The 23,653-nt window shown below is 47.9% G+C and overlaps 1 protein-coding gene and 1 long non-coding RNA gene across 3 annotated transcripts in view; one reads left to right on the top strand and one right to left on the bottom strand.

Moving 5' to 3' along the window:
* Window positions 1–2,498, bottom strand: part of KLF7 (KLF transcription factor 7) — a 60,019-nt gene extending 57,521 nt beyond the window's left edge. Inside the window, exons 1-2 of one of the 2 annotated variants that reach the window (XM_064660585.1) lie at window positions 2,411–2,498; window positions 1,884–2,137 (exon numbers count right to left, since the gene is read on the bottom strand). In XM_064660585.1, the coding sequence (XP_064516655.1) occupies window positions 1,884–2,063 (180 nt within the window). In that variant the 5' untranslated portion in view covers window positions 2,064–2,137; window positions 2,411–2,498. Of the gene's footprint in view, window positions 1–1,883; window positions 2,276–2,410 lie in introns of those variants that run through there. The other variant, XM_064660587.1, reaches the window with a different exon arrangement.
* Window positions 2,499–2,752: 254 nt separating this feature from the next.
* LOC135417608 (uncharacterized) lies at window positions 2,753–4,339 on the top strand. Its single transcript, XR_010432136.1, has 2 exons — window positions 2,753–3,770; window positions 3,899–4,339. It is a non-coding gene; the product is annotated as an uncharacterized LOC135417608 (long non-coding RNA).
* Window positions 4,340–23,653: the final 19,314 nt, after the last annotated feature.

Genomic DNA, 23,653 nt, shown 5'->3' with positions numbered 1-23,653 from the left:
CATCGGGCGCTGGTTGCAGGATTTGAGAGGAAAGAAGGGAAAATGTAGCAAATTATTTTCAGCTTGTCTTTTTAAGCATACATGGAGAATCAGTGGGGTTTAACCAGGAGTGTAACTTTAAATTCTGCAATAGTAACAGAGGGATTGGTATATTGTACTATATAAAACAAACTGCTGCTCTTCCACGCATAAAAGGCGGCAGAAGGAGACAGAGTATCACTCACAGTACTGCCTAAAGCATGCTGGCTATGTCAACAGACTATCTTGCTTTGGACTGTTTGGACTGTTATTAATATGCAACTGAATATGCAACCGATCCAACACCAACAATGACATTAATTTTTTTTTAAATTAAATTATATTAACCTCTTCAGTTTAACTAGCATGTTAAAAATATAAAAGGAAAGCAGATGTGACCGTCATGGATGTGCACGCTGAATATTAATAACAGAAAGCATCCCCCTCCCCCTTGGAGGATAAGGCGAAGTTGGATCGGTCATTTTGCAAATTAAATCCTGAATGTGTTCACGCTGTAGCTGTCAATAAACCTCTGGTTTGTGTGCATATACCCACAAAGATGAAGCCAAAACAATTTTACTAGGGTAAACCTTTAAAGATCCAGCCACGATCCAGCTGGATGACAATGCTACAGCCCGAGTACTCCCCTGAAGCTCTGCCGTCCACATTTTTCCCCACACACATTTCTAAGGAAAAATTAAGTGAATATCCCACACTGTCAGTTACTGGACCCCTAACACAGGCTACCCTTATGCTAGCCAGGTGAATGCTGGCAAGATGAAATCCAGTAGCTCGTTGTTCTCACACTGACAGTGCCACTGGTCCGTGCGCTGCAATCGCACCACATGTCATCCCAACCACACTCCACTATTTCTACCCACCAGCAGATGTGGGTTTTTTTCTTTTAAAGAGACACTAGTTTCTAGAATTTCACCTGGCATATTACCTCTGCCAGAAAATCGCATCAAGAAGCAGGACTATCTTACAATGTTCTGACATAAATAAGAATCCTATCTTTCCTTTTCCCTCAATATCCCAGCTGATAACTATATTTATCAAGTGGGCTCATAGAGCATTTTACACAGTTCTTTTCTATAACCTACTCTCCTCCTTGGTCTTATTTATTCACGCTACCAGTCATCATTTTAATGCATTTGTAATACTTGATTTCAATTTTTATCCTAATTCTGCCTGCACATTAACCCTACAGTGCCTCAGAACACATTGGTTTACTGGAACCAGCCTAAGGCATCATTGTTCTAAGATAGCAAGAAGTGTGTATTTCTCCCTGTCTTCTAAGGAAAAAACAAAAGAACAAAAAATAAGTTGCATTCCTAGTTACAGAATTCAGCCTAAAAGCTTTTGCTAGTGCTTCCACACACCTGCCCACTCCCACCTCTGACTCAAGCTACAATTTTTATTGACATATACTAATTACCTGAAAATAAGAATGATCTATTTCATTGCCACCAGCTGCCAGTTGCCAGCACTGGCTGGAAGTGATCAGGCTTGTTTAAGAGAATAGAACAAAAAATCTAAGTTCAAAAATAAAATTAAAAAATAATAGTCATCATAAAAAGAAAAGCCTAAAGAATGCCACCGATTCTCAGGTACTGACGGGTGTGCTCGGAAAGGGCTGAAGGCAGACAGATTTGAATGGATGCTCAGTTTGTCACGGTAAAAAATACAGAGATTTAAAGGTCTACCCACGCAGAAAAAAAAAAAAACAAAAACCAATAAAAAGAACCACCAAAAAAACCCAACCCTGAATTAAAGAACAAAAATAAAATAAAGTCAGAAAAGCAGCCTCAGTGCATCGACTGTCTGCGCTTAAGAGATTTACAGGAGTAATTTAAATGATTCACCTGCTGCCAGTTTTCCTCCAAGGATGGCAAAGCTGAGAAGTAGCCGGTGTCGTGGACAAGCTGGAGTTCCTGGAATATACTATAACTAGCCAAGACATCCATGCTGCTGCTGAGCAAGACCCTTTCTTTCTGCTTTTGTGTATGTTTGTTTGCTCGGGTGGGGGGTTGTTTTTTGATCATAAAAAAAAAAGGAGGAGGAAAATCAACCAATGATAAATCCAGCGTCCCTTTGGCTTTGTTTTGTTTCAGTCACACTTTAAAAAAAAGAGAGAGAGAGAGAGAAAGCGGATGAGCGTGGACGGACGGCACGGTCCGGGGGCCGGGCCGAGCAGGACGAGCGGCGCCGGCGCGCACCGAGCACCCCGCGGCCGCCGCACCGGGGCACGTCCCCGCCGCGCTCCGCGCAGCCCCGCGCCGCGGCCATGCGCGCTCGCGACCGCCCTCCCTCTTCGCCGCCCCCTCCCCTCTTTATTTTCGGGACACCACATCCCACATCCCTCCCCCCCCCAGTCCCGCTTCCCTCTCACCCTCCCCCGGCAAGCCCGGCGCGGCCCCCCCTCGCGCGCAGCCGCGCGGCCCCGCTCCGGCAGCGCGTGGCCATGTAGGGTAAACGGCGGGGCGGGAGGGGCGGGCCCGCCGCGTGCCCGGAGCCACCGCCGCCCAATGGTGGCGCCGCTCGGGGCGCGGGGGGCGGGGTCCGGACGCCGACGCGGGCGGCGATTGGCCGGCAGGGTGGCGCCCGCCCCCTCCCCGCGTCCCGCGAGGCGGCGCGCGGCGAGCTATTTTTAGGGCGCTATATAACGGGGCGGCGGCGCGCGCGGCGGTGGCAGAGCGCGGAGCGATGAGGGGCGGGCGGGGGCTCTGCGCGCCGGCCGCGGCACCCGGGGCGGCAGCGGGAGAACCGCGGCCCTGAGGGGAGCGGGGAACAGGCCGCGGCCGCGCAGGGGACGCCTGCGAAGCCGGCTGCCCTGCCCGCACTGTGTGTGCAGCCTCTCCCCAGCCTCTAGTTCCCAGGGCTAAGGGTGGCCAGACCGAGAAAAGCACTTTTCGTCCCTTAGTCGCAGATGTCCGGGGAAAGATGCAGAGCTGATTGGGGTGTTGGAAGGATTAAGCGTGGGAATACACCCCGAGCAGGAGCCGCCGGCGTGAGGAGCACGTCCCCTGTGCCCGTGTGGGGAGACCACAGCAGCACAGCTTCCGAGCGCTGTTCAGGCTATCCCCAGAAATGCTCCTGCGCTTATTAAGGCATCTATCATGACATTTAATCAGGCTTAGCTGTGAGCCGAGGCCTCTCCGAATGCTAGTTTGGGTTGGCTAATGAGCTGTTTGACCTTAAATGGTTAGTGTGGTGCAGAGCTTCCCCAAAATCGCTCTGGCGCTGAGCACGGTTGCATTTCTGCTTTTGAAAGGATTGCAGAACTGCTCATTTGAAGATGGTGGGGGTGGGGAGGGGTTTCCAGTAATAGAAGAAACATGTTCTCTTTGTTGCTCTCAAATGCAGAGGGCCGTGTGGTCCCATGGGTTGTATTGCCAGGGCTGTATCCAGCCACCAGACTGCTGGACGAACGTCGCCCTGGTGCCCTTTAGTGGTGGGTTGTCGGCAGTGTAGGTTGGACTGGGTATCAGGGCAAGCAGACGCTGCCAGGGGTTGCTAAAGTGTCTATTTGTAGAGCAGTTGCATCATACTTTTCCTTGCTGCAAGTGACTAAGATGTCTCTATTCGCTGTTGTCTTCCTTCTGCACCCAGGTGAGCATACCTGGGCCAGGCCTCGGCTGGTGTAAATCGGTGCAATGCCACTTGTACACACACACGTCTTCCCAGGTGTCCCTCTCAGAATGACATGGAGGTATGAGGCAGCAGAACTCATCAGTGCTGATTAGTTCGTGGTATGTTTTCTTTCTTGGCAATGAAGACAGATTTACCTTTTCCAAGACTGGGTCCATGTTAACAACTTTGAAAGCCATGTTTGAAGAAGGCTTGGATAATGGCTGTATTCAATCCCAAATTCTCGTAGGTGCTGTCAAGAAGAATAAAGCAGAGTAGGCACCCCACTTTAGTTTAAGGAGTCAAAATACAGAGGAAAAAGGGGGAATGAAGATGTTGCTGAAGAACTGCAAGTAATAGGGAGAGAGCTGGACATAGGCAGTTTTCTCAAATAAACAGTCTCACCACTACAAAAACATTCTCTGCGTGATTGCACTGCAGAAGCAGCGGGATGGCTCGTGGGAGCTCTTGCTCAGGCGTTGACCCTGAGGCTGCAGGTCTGCACAGTCCAGGGGCATCTCCCTTGAAGATGGCTGTCTCCTGGGAGCTGCTTATGAAAACGATGCCATTCCCAGCCTTCATCTGGGGAGCCATAGATTGTCTCAAACAGGACTATCCTCAGGACCTTTAGCTTAGCAGAGAAGCTGCGAGGTTGGATGTGAATAATAAACTACTCTTTCTCATAAATATACCCATAAATGTGTAAATGTATGTGTTAGTGGGAAGATGAGAGGGAAGGTTAGTGCAGCAAGCGCTGCTGAAGAGGTCTTGCAGACTGTCGTTACCAATTCCAAGCATGCCTCAATCTGGCAAAGCGACACCTTTCCTGGGCACCTTGGGAAGGGAAAACTTTTAAAGACAGGAAAGGAGAGAGCTTGATAAAGGTGGTCAGATGTGGAAAGAAGCAGCACTTGAGTATCATAACACAGCTCCCGTACCGAGAGGGTTACACAAGAAATACCTGTTTCAGAAAAAGCCTTTGATAAGCATTTATCCTTAACAGCTTGTCAGAACAAGGCCAAATGCATATGCAGAGGCTTTTCTGACCTAGGCAAGGAAATAGAGGACAAAAGCAATGAAGGTTTCTGCTGCAAGCTACTTAAACATCCATTTTTGTCTTCAAAGGCTATAATTCCTGTGGCTGAAAAATATTTTGGTGCTTTACTTCTGGCCTTGTTCAGCATAACTACCATTTTAATATGTAGAAAGTTTAGTGGTGTGATGTCCAAGCTCTCCTCTAACAGTGGCATGAGAGGAGGCCTGGCCTGTGCTAGCAATGGGTTGCTCATGCTTAGGTATATTGCAAAGCTTGGCATAAACAGGCAGCCCAGGATTCCCTCTGGTGTGATAGTCACCTCTTTGCTACTGAGTAGCTCTCCTTTGAAACAATTAAAATCTTTCTTTCTACTTGTCCATCGTATCCTGAACTTTCTGCTGAAGGCGTGTCCTGTAGGAACTGCCAGTTTTCCACCCTCGGGGTGAAGGTTGTCCTCAGTTTTGGATCTCAGCTGCTTTACACCAGTAAAGAGCCCAGACTGTGCCCAGGTTGCACTGTAACTGGTGGCCACATCTGATGAGCAGATGCTGGTCTGCTTCCCTGGTTGGCTTCAGGAGGAATTGTGTCTGAGGACAGGATTTTGGCTGCAAGCCTTGAGGTGAAGAGCTGGGCTCCAGATTTGGCTGCTTGCCTGGGTGGTTTCCAGGCAGACATTGCATTTTTATTGTCTTGGATATTCTTCTCTGGAGGTCAGTCGAGAAAGCAGAATGGGATTGTCACTTGGCAGAAGTAGAAAAGCCTAGACAAAAACTGAATGTAGTGGTACGCTGGGTATAATGCTGTTAGTCCAGCACCTGAGGCAGCATCTATCTGTACTACCCCAAAGGTAGTGAAAGGCGATTTCTGCCAAGCTCCCTCGTTTCCCAGGCTGTACTGACCTTACTCTTGGCAAATAGCCACATTCCCTGCTCCAGCCCAACCACACCACCCATCACGGAGAGCAATGCAATCAGATGTGGAGGAGGAGCAATACCTCCCTACTGCTACACAGCTGGGCTCAAGGGCACAGAGGACTACACAAAAATTCAGGCAAAGAGTGCAGGCTGGACCTGCAGGGAGTTAAGGAGGGGCATTTCAGACATAGCTGATTTGTCCCATAATGGGTAAACTGAATGGCCTGGATGGGGAGAAGACTTTTAGGCCAGCCCCAAACTTCACCATTTCTATAACCTGCTGAAATGTCCGGAAGATGCAAGGAAGTGGTATGGCTGGTTGTGCAATAATGCCGATGGGCTTTGGCACATGGGAAAAGGCAAGTGGTTATATTTTTGGTGTTACGGAGTAATGAGAGTGGTTAGTTCTAGTGAGAGGAAAGAAAGAAAATATTTCCTTGTTCATTCTGCTCTTCAAGAGAAAGAGGAAAGATGACCTCACTGTTTTCTGAGAGAAGCTTGAATTTAAAGCCTTCCACAGGACCTCTGGCAACAACCTCTTCTACCTTCTTCAAGTCAGGAGCTCAGAATCACCCCCTGCACTTGACTGGGTCCCTACAAGCCACTGGTGCGCATAGAATCACAATTTTGGTTGCTCTGATTGCTTTTTCTTGTGATATTTGCATCCCCACTGCCCCCAGAAGTAATTGTAAGAGATGGTTAGTGAGGACCCAACAGGGAAGGCTGATTTGTGGGGCACTTTGAGATGTTTGTTTTGTTTGGTTTGGCCAGTGACAAGATGCCATAAAGCCATTGGAGAGTATATCAATTCACAATTTAAACACTTCACTGAATACACCTGCTTTAGTACCAATGATGTTTCAACAGATACACTGAGGTCCCTCGTTCGTGATGCAGTTTTAAACCCCAAGGTCTTCTGCATAGTCAACAAAAGTGCTAAAGCACCTTCTCCCTCAGGGACACATTGGTCCAGGTGTCCAGGCTACCAGTTTCTTCTATCATCACATTTGCATGTTAGGCTGCCAGCTGCATCTCTTCCTCTCCTCCAGCTCCGGATTGAGAGCTAATGTAGCTTTTCTGTGCTTAGAGCCTGTGACAGTGTTGTTTACAGATGCTGGGTTTTCAGTCTTGTAGTGGGTTGACCCTGACTGGGTACCGGGTACCTATTAAAGCCTCTCTCTCACTCCCCTCTGCAACAGGACAGAGGAGAGAAAATATAACAAAGGGTTCGTGAGTTGAGACAAGGACTGGAAGAGATCACTTACCGATCACCATCATGGGGAAAACAGCCTCAAAGTGGGGATATTAATTAAACTTATTACTAACAGAATCTGAGCAGGAGAATGAGAAATAAAATAAATCTTAAAAATACCTTCCTCCACCCCTCCTTCCTTCCCAAGTTCTACCTCCTCTCCCTCAGTGGTGCAAGGAGACTCACAGAAGCCACCCCTTTAGCCCCCCAACTATGAAAACCTGGCCACAGAAACCAAATAGAAATCTGTGCTTTCAGAGGAAGAGGCTGTACCTGCAGCTTGGTAGGGTTGAAGCTGTCACTGGTTGTAAAGCCTTGCAAAGAGGGGAGAAGTACTGAGAAACCTACTGGAGTATGCTTGGATTTGCAGTTGCAACCTCTCCAGGAGTGGATGCAGAAGGCATCTACTGGGGGAGTGGAGGATTTGTAGTGGTGGTTTATGGCCAGGTGGCTGCAGAGGTGCAGCAGAAGACCTCAAAGGCAACCCTGCTGTTCAGAGTTGCCAGTTCCTGATACCTCAATGTGTCTGTGCTTCTATATCCATGTCCACATCTGATAAGAAACAGAATCCTAACAAACATCAAGTAGCAAAAAGGGACACAACTTCTTTTCCTAGAGTGAAGCATTTTTCTGTAGGCCCCAGACATCCCCTGTTCCCCCTCCAGCTGGATACCTCACACCTTCCCAACGTCCCAAGTCTCCTCCTCAGATTTCATTTTCCTAGAGAAAGGTCAGGCATTGGAATCGGCTGCCCAGGCAAGTGGTGGATTCTCCATCCCCGGAGGTTTTTAAGATGAGACTGGATGTGGCAGTTAGTGCCATGGTCTAGTAACCACGGTGGTGTTGGATCAAGGGTTGGACTTGATGATCTCAGAGGTCCCTTCCAACTCGGCTGATTCTATGATTCTATACTGTGGCCCCATGTCTTCTTTCCATGCCTGCACAACAGCATTTCAGTCACCTGGAGAGCAGGTCAGTATTTCATGCTTCCTTGTGGCAGGTGCAGCCCAAAAGCAGCATCCCAAGGGCACAGAGAGTGGAGGTGGTTTCCTTTCCCATCCCCATCCTGGGGAGCAGAACAGCTGTAGCTTGCAGCCATCACCCTCAGCAGCACTTGGCTCTGTCTGGATGGGACACACTGTGAAGCAGGGTAGTGTCATCTCTGTGCTGGGCCTGAGTGGGTGGAGGTGCTTCCTGGCTTCCAGTGAGTCACAAGCTGTTGCCTAGATCTTCAGCAACAAAAGGGGATATCAGAGCGTGGCACAGCAGGTTCCTGTGCCTCGCCTCCAGCCTGAAAACAGGCCCCGTTTGGCTCCCTTTCTCTTTCAAATCAGTGCTCCGTGGACATTGCAATTGGTTTAATTGCAGGGCAGCTAACGAGCACTCTCCAGGATTAGAGATGGAATGGGTTTAACCCATAATCATAGCTTAGGGCATCCAAAAGTCTCAGTGGACTTTGCAAGTTGATCACTGTCCAGATGCAAAAGATGTTTGATGGGAAAGCATGACATGCCATCCTGAAGCAGAAATATTATCCAGCTGAGTTCTCTGGGCTGAGACAAAGAAACCAAAGCCTGGTGCTTCAAAGGATGGTTAGAAGTCATAGCTGTATGGGCCTGATCCAGATCTGGCCTGGAGGCTTTTGACCCCCTGTCCTGAAAAGGCAGCAAGCACACTCAGCGTGTAATGCTCATGAGTTTCCAGTGTGGGAAAGGGGGCTTCATCTGCTGTGGTTTGTTCATATGTTCTACAGTTTTTGTATTTCTTGTAATAATTTTTGCCGAATGGCTGTGGCTGTTCACATTAGAATTGGTCTCTGTCTCCTGGTTTTCAAAGCCAGAATGCAAAGCTCTGCTACCAAGGAGAGCACTGTGGTTGCGCTCAGAGCAGAACAGTGATGCGTCAAAGCTTCCAGAGGCAGAGAGATACAACCCCTGTGGTACCAGGGGGAAATGCAATTTCCTTTGGGTCCCACCAAGAGCTTGGAACCCATCTGGATCTAACCACTCCCCCTGCTGTCTTTGAAGTTCTCCCTTCTGCCCAAAGTGATCTGTATGTTTCTGAATCTCTTGGCAAGGGCAGTTATCACTGCTATTCTGTTGGTGTTCAGCATCTGACATAAACAGTCTCTGATTATATTAGTAGGCTCTCAGGTACTCCTACAGTACAAATAATAAATAATAATGAGCTGCAAGGAAGCCCTCTGAGTCTCAAGCTCAGGCTGGACTCTTATGGCTTCTACACAAGATGTCCACTCTGTAGACCTTTCTGTGCTGCTGTTGCTAGCAGTGCAGCGATGCTGCTGGAGAGTGGCCTGGGAAGGGGGTCCCCGCAGCCTGGGGAGAGGCTGTGCAGCTGTCAACAGACATGAGAAATGCACACTTGTGTGCTGCATCTCTGGGTTGGGGGCCTTTTAATGACTGAATCGGATTGCACTCAGGTAATTTTTAGGAAACTTTACAATAAAATAGGAGAACATTGGCATGGTTCAGCAGATGGTAACCAGGAACTGGCTTGTGTTATTACACACATTACTCTGGACAAAATGTTGGTTCGTCTTGGCTTTAGCCATCAAGAACCCTGTTAAGAAGAGCTGACATTGCAGCACAGGTAGCACGTGCAGCAAGAGGGGCCTGCTGTGTACAGCTCTTCTGCAGCACTGTAGCAAACACCGCAGCACATGGTGCCTGTGGGGAGAAGAGGGCTCTCGGGAAAGCAGGGGTTAGAGCAGCATCACTGGGGTTTTCTCCCTGGTTTTTTTGCAGAGGAAGGAAATGCAATGCATTGAGAGCAAAGCCTGTCTTTGGCAAGATTCTTACTGTTCTGTTTTCACATCCTCTTGGGGTTTCCCTTTAGTCCTGTTCCTTATGAGAAGCTGCTGAAGATGTGGCTCTCATAGTCAAGTGCGGATGTGTGAATTAATAAGGAAATGCTGGCATGCCTGTGCTACTCACCTACTGGCCAGCTTTTCATGTTCCCCAACAGAGGTGCATGAAGAGTAAAATACCTTGTTTGACACAGGCACACACATACATACCCACAGCAGTGGCCAGGCTTCATACAAAGAGACTGCAGTCAAATGGAACCCCAGGCCAGAGTCCTCTTCTGAATTGGGCTTTGCTGGCTCTGCTGGCATGACACTGGAGCATCACCTGGGTATCGCAGCATTTCCCCCTCTAAAGAGCATCTTGTTGAAGACTCCTTTTATGAAAAAAGATGGAAATGTCTTTTCATTTGAGCAGCCTCTTCCCAACGGAATCCCAATGGCAGTTTGAAGCTCCAGGGCTTCTCCCTCTCTGCACTCTTACCCTGCTTGAAGAGGGGCCTTAGAACAAGACCTTGCAACAGGTAGTCTGTAAAAAAAAATTCCTCACAAGTGAACTCTCTGAGGGGCTCAGCCCTTGTCTGCTGGGCAGCTGTGGACTGCTGAAAGGAAAATGGATGTTGCTCAAGTGTCAGTCTTTGGGCCTCTCTTGCACCACAATCTTTGTTCCTTGGCTTTGATTTCCCTTGAGGATCTACATGGCTCTGACTGTGGCGTGATCACCACTTGGCAGAGCATCTCATACTCATTCAGCCTATGTGGCATACTGCATCACTCAGTCCGACGGATACCTGTCTGCTGGAAGAGAGGCAGTAGCTTCAAGAGCACTCAATTAACCCTGAGGTGTTGGTTGCACAGTGCAAGAGCTCATGGGTTAAAAGTGAGAGAGCCAAACCTTAGCCCAAAGTAACAAAACAAATCAGAACCCAGAGTAAAACCCATATCCTCTCAAATTGAAGATTAATGCACAGGGATTGGCCTGTGGCTCTTGTACCTGCTCCCCATGAGCTCTCTGTGGCTGGAGAAGACTCCTGGCTGCCTAGTTTGATTTGAGGGTTGAGCGAGCTCTGGTGACCTTCTTTTCTTCTGGGACAGTGCTCAGCAGGGGAGCCAGTAGTTTGGCACCCCTGTCCTTTGTACTCTTAGCAATTCCTGCCAACAGTGAGTAACTATTATTATTAAAGCCAGGGGGAATGTTATGAGATTATTTTATAAGGAACGGGGGAAATAATTTTATAAAGTGGAGGTTGCCTGGAGAAGATGAGCTGGAAAGCTGTTCTTTCTGAGGAAAGAAATTAAGAGGTCGTATGGGTGATAAGTGGTAGCCAAGAAGATCTGAATCTTGTTCTGCGACACCCTGCCTTGAGAGCTGTTTTGTGGATGGCCGAGCATAGGGGTGCTGGGTCTCATCATGCTTGCCAGAGCTTTGCTAAGCAGAAAGCAGGTGCCCATCATGCCAGTTGGATCCCTGCTGACTTCCGAAACCAGGAGTTGAGAGACAGAGACACAGAGCCTTGGAGGAGCAAAGGATGAGGGAAACATGTCTCTCCAGAAACTCTTACAGATTCTTGGAAGCAGGCAAGCAGGCTCAGCAGCTGCCTCAACCTCTGACATCACCTTTTTCCGTCGTAACGCACAAAGACATCACTGGGTTTTTGACAGGGAGTCTCAAGGGCTTTCATGGCCTGGATGGGTGATGTACAGTGCTGCCATGCCCTTGCTGTCCATACAGCTCTACTGGGGAATGACCCCTTTCCTGTTTGGATAAGAAGGAAAAGCACTGGCTGCAAACTTCCCACCCTTTGGCTCCTCCACCCTGGGTAAACCCCAGTTCACAAGAGGCCACCCAGGGAGACCAACTCTGGGGGCTGAACCTCTGCCCTCTTGCATTTTTCAGGCGTGTAGTCCTACTGCAGAGAGCACCCTGAGAAACCACGACAAATCCTTTTCTGGGCAGAGTCATGCAGCATGTGTATTTTTTAATCATTTTTATTAAACTATATGCTGAATTCTGCACAAGTTGAGGAGTGTTTTTCATTAAGTTGCCATGATGAAAGTTAGCAGAATATTCCTGCAAAAACTTTCACCCAGCACTTGTGGTGTTAAGTGTGACTGTGACTTTATAAGCCAGCAGGATTGCTCATGCCTTGCCAAAACTGGGGATGCAGAGTCCTTCTCCTTAAGAAGGGCAACTGCTGCAGGAGCTTGCTCTGGGTCCCTTTGAAGTCAATGGCAAATTTCCCATTGGCTTAAGTAGGAACATGTGTTTCAAGAAATGAATAATATGAAACTTGAAAAGCAAGGAGTGATGTGATCAGGACATGGCCTGGTTTGACCTGGAGACTTAACTTGTGTTTTACTGCTACATCTGCCTCCATCTCTCAGCTGTACATTCAGCAGTACAATACATACTATTATTAGTAACCTATATTATTAGCATTAATTGGATTAGAACTGATAAACTATGGAGGTTTCTTTGTTTTGTACCAGTAATTTCTACTTTAAATTGGACTTGGACAGAGTATGTGTCAGGGTGCGTGGCCTCTGTATTTGTCATGCATGTTTTATTCTTTCTTTTGACAAGCTGGTAGAAAAGTCTTGGAATACAAATTAAAGAGGTCTTTGGAAAGAAAACCCTAAATACAGGCTTGTTGAAGCAGCTGGTCTTTTCTTGTACAGAGCAAAGTAGACAGTTAATAAAATGACATTGACGTTGCTGCAAGGAATTGATCCTTATGGCTGACACAGTGCTTGTCCCCAGGCACAGTGCTCACTGGTTGCAGGAAAGTGGGTGAAGATCCTCCAAATCCCCAAATGAACAGCTACCATGGGAGGGTTTCAATGCAACATGATCCTGCACTTAGCCCACGTGGTCACCCCATGCGCCTGTGCAGGACCCAGGCAGACCTTGTCTGCTCTGGCACTGGGAGGCAGTGCAGGGGGCTCTAGCCAGGTCTGAGTTGTCTCTTTGCTTTAGTAAAAGCCACTGGCCATAATGTCAAGGATTTATAAAACAGCACAGAGGCAGTCTGTGGTGCAGGGCTGTGGCTCTGTGAAGTAGCTCAGCGGTGCTTTGCAGAGCATGTTGGTGGAGGCATCTCCGTGCAGGACTACGGAAGCAGCATGCCCTTGGCCATGGCCAGCAGCTACAGCTGCCCAGTCTCAGAAGGGCACCAGCCACCACGGGTCCAGCTGCATGGGGAAGCTCTGCAAGGTGAGACTCTGCCTGTGTGACAAGCACCAGCACAGTCCTCACCATCAGAGCATCCTAACAAGGCCAGGGGCTCCCATCCCCTTGGGACTTGCCGCCCAAGGGCCATGTCCTCCCTGCTAGACAGGCATGGAGTCTGGACAGGCATTGCCATGTGTCTTGCCATTCACTGCAGGACAAATGCTTATTGAAAGAATTGCCTCTAACAGCTTGGGAGAAGCCATTAGGGTCTGCCCGGGCAGTGATCTACAGATAATGACTCCCTCCGAGATTTTCTCACTCTTCTGCAATCCTCATACCAGGTGCATTAAAGCTGACCTGCAAAGAAAAATGTTTCCCTCTCTCTCTTTCTCTCTCTCTCCTTCATTTTTATTATTTTTTAAACTTCCTCGTAGGGTTTTGTGAAATACCTCTGTTATTGATGCATTGCTCGTTGCTTCTTAGTGGTAGCACCAAAAGGTGAGCCTTGCTTTTTGTGAAATAGGGGACAAACTTGCTTATATTTTACCTTAGAAACGGGGGGACTGTTGAGCCTCCACTGGGGAGAGGGACTGTGTGGGTTTCAGGCAGGGGATCTGAATCCTTAACTGGAGGGATCAGAGATACCTGCTGTCCCAAGCCCTTCAGCAGGAGTGGCTGTGAAGGTCTCTAGCAGAAGTAAATTTTCATCTGAAGAACATGCAGCTTTTTTTTGAAATTGAAGCATCTTGTGAGAATGTACCAATCTGGACATAATTTTCAACAGGAAAGTCAAAGTGAATTATTTGGGCTTTTCTGTTTTGTTTTGATAATGGTGAAATGTCTTGTTTTGACAGAGACAGAGTTGTCATTTCCATGCTGCAAACATTTTTTACTTCCACCTTCTTATTTTACTACATTTTCTGCTAGCTATAAATACACAGTTCATAACAGTTAGTAATTTATCATTATCTTTTTCTAGATGCTATTTAATACTGTATCTAAATTTTTATATGTACTGTTGTGTTTTGACATCTAAGCCAAGTGTCTTTTTATTTTAGTCAGATGAAACAAAATGAAATTAAGATGCCAAGGCAAAACAATTCAATGTTAATTGAAATTAAATATTTTCTTAGTTTTATTTTCTTGAATTGACTTTTATGTTTTTGGTTTTTTTTTTAGTTTTCCACTTCCTGATGGGGAATGCAACTGTATTGTAGGTGTGAGGCTGTGGAAATCACCAGTTTCCGGTCAGTATGCTCTTGGGCACTCGAGTTAAATCAGTGCTAGCAAGTAAGAAGCAAGAAAGCAGGTTAAGACAGTATGAGAAAAAATAATTTCCCTTTTCAGTTAATGAGGTTTTGCATGGGAGAAGGAAGAGAGGATGAAAGGCTCTAGTGTGACCTGTTGTGTAGCAGTGGTAGTGCCTAGGAAATTAATGTAGGATGTCCATGCTTGCAGTCACCTTCTCATCAGCTCTTGGGCTGGAGTTTATGAAGTTGTACCCAGAAGCAGTGGGGAAGCTGGTATGGATCCCTGAAGTAGAGTGCAGTACCTCTGCCTTGCACAGACATCTGCGTTTGGGTGCTGAGGTTTCTGTTATCAGTGTTGCTAACTTGTTGTATGATGCTTTCACTTTGGGCTGTGATAATGGCACGTATACATCACACTTTGAAGATGCTTTTTATTGACTTAATGTGAATATTATTGTCATAGTTTATTACAGGGAAGTATCTTATAGTAATTGAAATACAATATGGTGCCATTAATCACTCTGAGTACGAAATGCTAACTTTAAACTGTTCATAGTATATTAAATGCTCCTCTAACCATAAAACAATTTGACTTGCAGTCAAATAGTTTACAAATGGCCGATGTTGAGGATTCATGGTGATTGACATTTACATGGCAGTGTTCATGTGCTCGTGTTCTTGAACAGTGTATTTTCTTTGGGGTTTCTGTGAAGGTGTTGAGACTTGCAGCTTTGCGGTTCCCTGATGCAGAGGTGTAAAGGGATGCAAACTGCAGGTACGACCACTGTCTGCTTAACAGCATCTCCATTGCAAACCCGAGGTGTGCGTGACAGTCTGGAGTGCCCAGTGGGCTGTGTACAGTAAGCTGTCCTCCTGACACATCACTGGCCTTCTTTCCTCAGGACACCTGGTGAAGGAAAGCAGTAAAAAAGGGACAGAAGCTCTAATAGTGTGGTTTTAGGCAGGGACTGTTGAAATAAAGCCCATTTGCTTTCATGGGATGCTTTTCTAAATTTTCTCTCCTGTATTACTTAAAAAGGAAAGAGGTTCCTGCTTTTAAAAATCATTTTCAATTAAAAATTAATCCACCTACCAAAAAGGAAAGAATAATTTAACCTGATACCGTAGTAAAACGATAACAGTGCTATCCACACTGCTTTGGTCAGCTGTGATAAATCTCCTCTAGGTCTGCCCAGCTTCTGACCTCCCCTTGCTGCCCACACTCTGAGACATGAGCAAAGCCCTCAGGAGCAGCTCCAACCCCGCTCCCAGCTCCAAGGGATAGTAAAGTCCTCCACATTCAGTGCCCCAAAATTTCAGTGGGAAGCATCAGGAGTTGGTGCCAGGCCATATCCATCCCTGCCACCTATGGTAAAAGCCCCATGTGTGCCCAGTGCCACAGCAGCACCTGCAAGGGTGGGGCAGGAACCATGTTCTGTGCAGCTTGTGCACCGACCACGCATGCACAGCACGGCACAGCACGGCACAGCTTGGCCAGGAGTGGGGCAGGCTGGGCAAAATGCAGCATTTTAGAAAGCTCAGACATTTGCTGCTGCAGCAGCAGTGAGAAGCACTGCTATTAAACTGCTTACAGGAGCCTCACTTTTTACTGCCTGATTTAAAAGCATACTTCAATGGCATTCGCAGGAGGGAAGAAGATGTGTAAGGTCATTTCACAGGGCACATGTTTAAAGATTTTCCAAGAAGAGCAGAGCAAGGTCTTTCTTCTGGGGAGGGAGGGGCTTTTTTTTTTAGCCAGATCTTTTATTGTCAATATGTTTTTTTAATAAAAAGGAAGTGATAGAAGTGGTAGCAGGTGACAGAGCCCACTGCTGTTCAGCTGCTGACATTTATAAAACAATGCCAACATCTCTTCAAAACAGACGCTTGCTTTCCACTACTGTATTGATGTACACATTTATTTTATAACCAACAGCAGCAAGATGAAAATGATAATGCATGAAGAAATCCCAGAGGCACAGCCCAGCGGTTTTGCAATGCAGCCTCTTCACCTTTGGCATCATGTGGATGCTAACGGTCCTGGATGAGTCAGTATGAAACAGCACGGGCTGCTCTCATATGCAGAGTGCTCACTCTTTTTTCCTGTTTCTGGTGACACCAGCTGGGTATATCTTAATCATCCTGGTGTGTTTACATTTATTTCTCAACTATGTACAAACCAACCTGGGCATTTAGATGGCAGGTGATGGCTAGGGATTGCTGGTCCACTGTGAGGTTGTATAACATGGTGGGCACCAGAGAGGTGAAAGGAGCTATACTACAGGCTATAAAAGAGGAGAGATAACCTTGCAAATAGCATATAGAAGCAAAATAAACTTGGGACACAGGATCAGTATAGACTGGGGGACACATGAATGGCCAGTGCTGATCTGTGGGCTCAGCCCGCATGTCACCAGCCCGCATGTCACCGCAGGTTTTTGCTGGGGGAGCACTTTGGTGCCCTGGGACTCACACTGAAAGCCCTGTGTGTAAGGGCTTCCCTTATTTGGCACTGGGGTGCCTCCTGGGTTGAGGAGGAGGAGGAAGACTGGTCACACTAGGTTGGAGCCCAGCCCTGCAAATCAGCTTTTGATCAAGCATTTTTGGTCATGTAAGAATAGTCCCAATGGCAGCAGGCTGACCTTCACTCGGGGAGGAAAGCTTATCGCATCTTGTAGGATGCTCCTTACCGCAAGGAAATCAATACAGCAATATTATGATAATGTTACGCACAAGCTTTTATTTTTGGATGAAAAATTAAAATAATGAATACGCCATATCTATTGGTTCTTTGAATATACATATTTGGATATATATGTTTGATGTCTGCCTTCTGTGTGCAGCTGTTTGCCAAACGTGACAGGATTTGTTTTTTAAACCTGGGGGTGAGTTCTGCCCTGTGCATTTAAAATAAGATTTCTCTAAATTATTGAATATGTCAATAAAGAAAGCAGAGGAAACGGGCAGGGAAAAACCCAGAGGTCCTTGGTGAAAGGAAGTTGTAGATGCTGGTAATAGGCTTTAACATCAGTAAAAGAGAAATAAAAAGGCCAACTTAAAAAAAATGGAAGGGACAAAGATTGGAATTTGGTATCTCTGCTCTGGTTTTCTCTGTGTTTGATGGTAATTACTGGCTTGGCCCTGGACTGCATTTTTTGTTTTTCTGTGAGTTTAATTCTGCCTCGTAGTGGAGGGTGAAGGGTAAGAGAAACATTTAAATAAATGCTGCAGCAAGGGGAGGGGAGATGTCTGTGATGTGTGGGTGTCACAGATGTACATGGGATGACGGAGACAGATCCCAGGGGGTAGCCCCAGAGGAGCTGCCAGTGCCCAGGCACAAGAAGGGACAGTGCTGGGGAAACACAAGGGACAGAGAAGGAGGAAGGGAGCACATACGTGGCCAGTGGCAGGGCTGGGTGCTGCCTTCAAGTGTCTCAGCCCTGCCCCCACTGCCCCAACAGCTCTTGGGGGAGCTGATGAATAAAACATCACATTTTACAGATCATGTGTCATCCCAGCCCCAAAATTATAAAGTCCCTTACTCTCCTCTCAAGAGATGTTGCATGAGCAACCATTTAAATGAGTGTTACATTATTTACAAGTTTCACTATTATTAAATTAATGTTACATTCATCAGGGCTTTTGTTTTGTTTTGTTTTCAAGGCAGAGCTGTAATTTGAGCAACATATTCATCAAGTCTGAAATGGTGGCTCCAATTATTTTAACATTCATTTGCCCATTCAGCTTCCTTTGCATCTGCTGGTTTCCTCCCCATGACAGTATGTCGAAGCCGGGGACACATTTGTGCCGCTCAGCTGCGAAACCACCACGAGGGATGTGATGGAACATGTTCGATCCCAACACAGCCAAGGCCAGCGGGGCTCTGCTGCGGGGGCAATAAGATGCTGGTTGCAAAGGCAGCGTGTCCCCAGGTGCGGATTTCCTTTCTCCGCTGGCAAACCCCTTCTGGTGTCAGACATGTGAGGATGGAGCTAGCAACTTCTTAAGGGTAACAAAAAAAGGCTCCATCGATTTGCTGGCACAGGAGCCTCAGTACAGCAGTGGTGTTGCGTGTGTTGTAGCAATGCTCGTCAAGGTGAGTGTGGGCTAATTGGTCCAGATCTGAAAGGATGCTCTTGAGTGCTGGGTAAGCAAACATAACAAAACATCAGCCATTCAGCAAGTGCTGAAAATAAGCCAGAATAGCTAAAAAAAAAATGTTTCATTATTTATTTTAGTGCTGGAAGTGTAAGCTTTCCTGACATGATCGTAAAATCTGATCATTTATTAATTCTCCTCGCTTTGAGGCTTCATCCCGTACTATCCCCAGCCTTCTGCTATTCCTGGCATCTTCAGCCTGGTCCCACAGCTGTGCCCTGTGAGGTGTCTACCCACACTGCTGCCCATCCCACAGCAGGTGCCAGAACCCCCCTCTGCCCAGCCACAGGCTCTCGCAAGGCAGTGGGGGGGAAAGGGTGGGCTTTTAGAAATAAAAATCAATAACTGTGGTTTGTTTTCCCTTTGTCTGCTTTCTCAGCCTGTGAGATTCACTTGAGCTTTTCCCTGCAACCACAAGAGCTAATGACATGCATTAGTTTTTCTATTTTACTTTTTTTCTTTCCCAGATGAGACAGGAGGATCTCATCTGATTATTTACCCGCAAAAGCTAGGGACTCTGGGATAGACATAACCCAAACATCACAAGTCTCCTCATAACACTGTGCAAGGAGATGGCTCTGATGTGTGAGCACCCTTGTAGGGCCACACTGAGGTCCATGGGTTGAGCCCTGGGAGCTGTCACAGACCCTGATTTTGTGCCTCCATGGTGCTCCCCCTGGGATTTCTCCACTTCTATGGCAGTGCAGAAGCTGTGGGGCCACACCTCTCAGGGACCAGCCGGAGCATCAGTAGGGTGCGTGGCTGGGGGGGCAATGCAGGAGACAGGACAGCAGTGTTCAGAAAGATAATGAAATATGGCCCCGGAAGGACCCTCAGCGACAGCTCCTCGGATGTGCCTGCGCTCTGTTCATTAATCTGTGATAATTAGACTTATTTGCAGAGGTTAACAGCAGTGGCACATGGTAATTAACCACTCGTTCCCTGCCGAACGACTCAAAGCTTCTCAGATGCCACAGGTCCGGCTGTGGGTAGTTTTGGTGCTGCTGGGGCCCAGTGCTGGGAGGTCAGGGACACCCTCTCAGGGGAAATGTCCCTAAAACCCCCTGTCTGTCCCAGAACTGCTGCAGGGACAGGCTGCAAGAGGGGAGAGAAGGAAAACAAATTGATACACCTCTGTCCTTTGCCCCTCTCCTCTCCCACCCTGCCTTGATGGCCAGCCAGGGGCTGCAATTTCCCCACAGCAGGGGCAATACTGCCTCGGTGCTTGCAGGGCTGCTGCTGCAGGCAGGTATTTTGGCAGGGTGAATGGGAAGGGACCAATATGCCCCTCCAGTTTTGCAGGGCACAGGATATATGGTATTAGAGCCATTAAGCACCTCTGTGGGTCCTGATGTCCAGTACCAGCAAAGCTGTGCTCAGCTTGACCAGTTAGAGAAGATGGAGCAGATGGGTGGATTTTGGACAAGGCTTCCCCTCCCTTTTCATCCCTTCTCCCTCTCTCTACCCCCACCCTCCCGCCAGCGAAACCGAGCTAATTAGTCAAATAGATGAGGATAGGCCAGGCAGGGAGAAGCCCCGTTGCGTGTCCTATATTAGTAACTCACGTGGGAGTAGCCAGATTGGAATGAGATTGAAAGGGAAAATTGTAGGTGTACATCGGAAGATAAGTGGGCTAAGCCTTTCCCCCAGCCCCGCGTGCCTGGCTCCTAACACAAGAATGATGTCATCCTTCTCGGTGGCCAGGCAGCCACCCCACATCAGCCCCCCGCAGCGTGGTGGCCAGCAGGGTGCTGCTTCAGCCCCGTGAATTAATGATGAGCCTCTGATGGGAGGGAGGCAGGGCAGGCGCTTTGGCCAGCATCAAAGCGATTAGCCAGGAGCGAGGAGGGGCCGGCACTGATTTAACCCACAAAAGTTGCACGGGCAGCTGCAAGGGGGGAGCTGCAGGCATGGGAGGGCAGCCTGAGACAGGGGGTTCGATAGGCACTGACTGTATCCATGTTTCTTGGACTGCCTGCCCCAGCCACTGCCACTCCCACCTCAGGCATAAGGGCCCGTCTTGCCAAAACATGACCGTTGTCTCTGTGTTGAGTTGCTTTGGAGATAATAGACCTGAAGCTTCTCTCCCTTATGTGGCATTTATCACAGGTAGCTTCTGTTCTCGGGAAGTTGCTGTGTGTCAACACTAGCCTGTCTCGGCAATTAGAAATTTCTCCCCACTGCCCTGAATCACACAGTCTAGTCCCATCCCAAAGCCCAGTTTGGAGTGGGCATCACAGAAACACACGTAGTGACTGCAGCATGTCCATTAGAAAGCATGTTAAACAAAGGAAGCACACCTTCTGCAGCAGCAGGCAGCAGTCAGAAAGGGTGACTTTTTGACTCACTAATGGGGCAAATTTGAGTATTGAGGGCCCCATGCAGTGATTTCTCTTCTCCTATCAGTGACCAGTGGCAGACCCTTCCCTTGAAGAGTGTCACACCGGCTGGTGGGTGCTGTTCTGCCTATCCGAGGGAGGCAGTGTGTATTTGCAATTAGTGCCTTTGGCCCGGGCTTGGGAGGCACTTTGCTTCAGTTATCAATCAAGCAAGTGCAGCTGGTGGCTGGGGAACCTGCAAGACCCAAATAATTCCCACAGAGATCCAGGCTTTGCTGGAGGCAGGTGCAGTAGTGGGGCTGCATGCAGTGCCATGGCTTTGGGAGGGCAGGGGCTGCCCACTCTACCTGGTATCCTGGCAGCTGCCTGTTCCACTCACTGGCTGGCACTCACTGGCAGTTCTCAGTTCCCATGCCAATGGCAAGTGAGGTGACAAGTCCGGTCCTTGGCTCTGTCAAACCTACTTTCCTGACCTACTTTTCTTTCGCTCCGCAGTGGTGGAGCAATGCCCAGTGTGTGCCTTGTGCCGGTGGCACCGCTGCGTGCAGGATGGCTCTGTTCCTGCTGACTGGGAGGGCACCTCAGCAGCAAAAGCTTCCAGGAAAAACAAATAGGAAGGAGAAAACCAAGGGGAGCAAAGAGCATCTCCTGCTGACACCCTGCAGCCAGCAGTGCCTGTCTCACCCTGTAAGACCCATTGGCCCTCCTGTTACAGCCAAAACACAGCTATCTGTGGGCCATGGTGAGGGGACTGAAGAGTGGCAGGCCCAGGGTGGACTGTCCTGGTTGTTCCTATCTGCATTCATTGCTGTTGCCTTCAGCTTCAGAGTAAAAGCCAGGCAAAGATGCTGCCACCATTTCCAGGTTTTTTTTTCCTTCCAGGTTTTTTTCCTTCTGGGTCAAAAGTCTTTAGCTGGGTGGTTCATTGAAGCCATAGTTCACTGAAGTCAGTCACTCTATGTATGGCTGCCTCTCCTTGGTGGTGGTGGGAAGCAGAAAAGGCAGTGCCCAGCAGGCTCTGGGCCTTGGAAAAAGAAAACGATGGCAAGGGGAAGCACTTCTACTGCCAACCTCTACCTTCACAAAGAAACATTTCCTTGTGTCTGGGAAAAATCGCTTGGGAAAAAATGCCTTTGTTCATGACTCCATGGTTAGTTTTGCTGGTGTGTGGTTCCACACTTCTTCCTGTCTTCTTCAGCCCCCTTTACCAGCTTGTTCTCATGCTTACCCACAGCCTTTCCTCACAGCTTTCCTGTCTGCCTGCTCGTTTTGCCCCAGGACATCTTTCTAGTGACAGCCCAGCACCTTTGCTGCACCAGCTCCCACTGAACTTCTCGAGCAGCGTAGGTGTTCATGCTGCCTCATGTGTCTGTGCTTTGCACATTCTACTTATTGTTTCAGCTCTTTGGGTTATCAAATGAGTTCGTCGACTTCTTCATCCCAAGTGACAGGACACAGGAACCTCCACGGATCTAACACATGGTACACAGGCTCTCCAGTTCACAGGATGTGCTGCTGTATACAGAAATCAAAAGCAAAAAATCTTTCTGAATTAGACACACACTTAAAAACTAGCTAGACTTTCCCAAACTGGAAGGATGTCATAAGTGAGTTGGGGAAGCTCTCAAATCCTAGCTCTGGGCAGACCCACCAGGAGCACAGGCATGTCGTTGTGAATTTTTGTGGTTTTTTTGGTTCAGTGACAGTTCATTGAACAGGAGATTAAAGATTTCAGGCTGGCATTTGTCAGTGAATTTCTAACTAGCTGCAAAAATGAGTGCTTGCATTTAAAGGAAAAAGATAGATAGGCACATCTGTAGTAAGGGGAATACGCATTTGGTCAGGAGGACAGTTCTCTCCCAGCTTGCTGGCAATGCCTGTGGTTTCTGTGGTCCAGGATTTCCTCTTACCACCTGTCTCAGCAAAAAAGACGATGCAGATCCCAGTGCGTGCAGCCAAAGTGCTGTGCTGGTGCTGGATCGCCAGAAAGGGGCATGTGCTGACGTCTTATCTGCATTCTTCCAGCTTGGGGGTCTCCATTCAGATGCTGGCCCACTATGGCAGGGCTCCATCCATAGGCTCTCATGGGCTGTGCTGGGCACCACAGCTCTGCTGCTGCTGCTGGGAAGCTCTGCTGCCGTGTAGCAGCTGGCACTGCTCTATTTTAATGGTTGTTTGCACGAGGGCAACTTTACGAGGCAGTGGCACTATGAGACAACCTAACACCTTATAGCAGCCAGGAAGTTTGCAGAAGGACTCTGGAAATTGTGCCAAATGATAAAAACACAGTCTGAGGGTTAACTGAAGACCTTCCTTTAAGCCACACTTCACCCCCTTCCTGAAGCCTATCTGTGCATTCGTCCAGGTGTGCTCGGCATGCACAGAGGGCAGTCTTGTTTCTCGAAATGCTACTGGTGGCCTCAGTTTTCTGAAGTCTCAACACACAGCAGAATATTTACAATTTTCTTCCATCTCTTTTTCCCTTTTGGTTGTTTTTTTCAGAGGCAAGGGGATCATGAGAGCAATAGTAACTACACCAGCAAAGGAAACATTTAGAGGTGTGAGTATGTCTTCTGAGCCACAGTTCTAAAGAATGATTTTCTATAAAAAGATAGAAATAATGCCAAACAAAACCTGCTCCTTAATAAGGCCCACGGAATGAAAATTAGTCCAGTGTTTCCATTTTTATTTCATTAGGAAGGTTTCCCCATTTTCCAACCAGCTATTGCAAAAGGATTTGCCATTAGTAACAGAAGAAGCTTCACATCTGGTCGGGGTTTCACTGTCGGACAAAGGGGAGGACTTTAGTGAGGCATTAAATGTAGATAATGGATTATCAACAGGGAGAACAGACCTTGGGAGGGTGGGTGTGGGGAGGGACAAGGGGGTGATGAAGCATCATGAGGCACAAAGGCGGTGAAGTAAGACATCTGGGAGGCCTGTGAATAGCTCTAGGGGGGCTGCTGCTCCCTCCTTGAGCGGCTGTGGCTGATCCCCTGATGCCTCCCAGACACAGCAGTCAAGAGGGAAAATCAAATATTAACTGGTTCCTGCTCCCAA

The sequence above is a fragment of the Pseudopipra pipra genome, chromosome 7 (assembly GCF_036250125.1).
Source record: "Pseudopipra pipra isolate bDixPip1 chromosome 7, bDixPip1.hap1, whole genome shotgun sequence".
In the NCBI taxonomy this organism is placed as follows: domain Eukaryota; kingdom Metazoa; phylum Chordata; class Aves; order Passeriformes; family Pipridae; genus Pseudopipra; species Pseudopipra pipra.
This window is presented reverse-complemented; position numbering and strand designations above follow the sequence as displayed.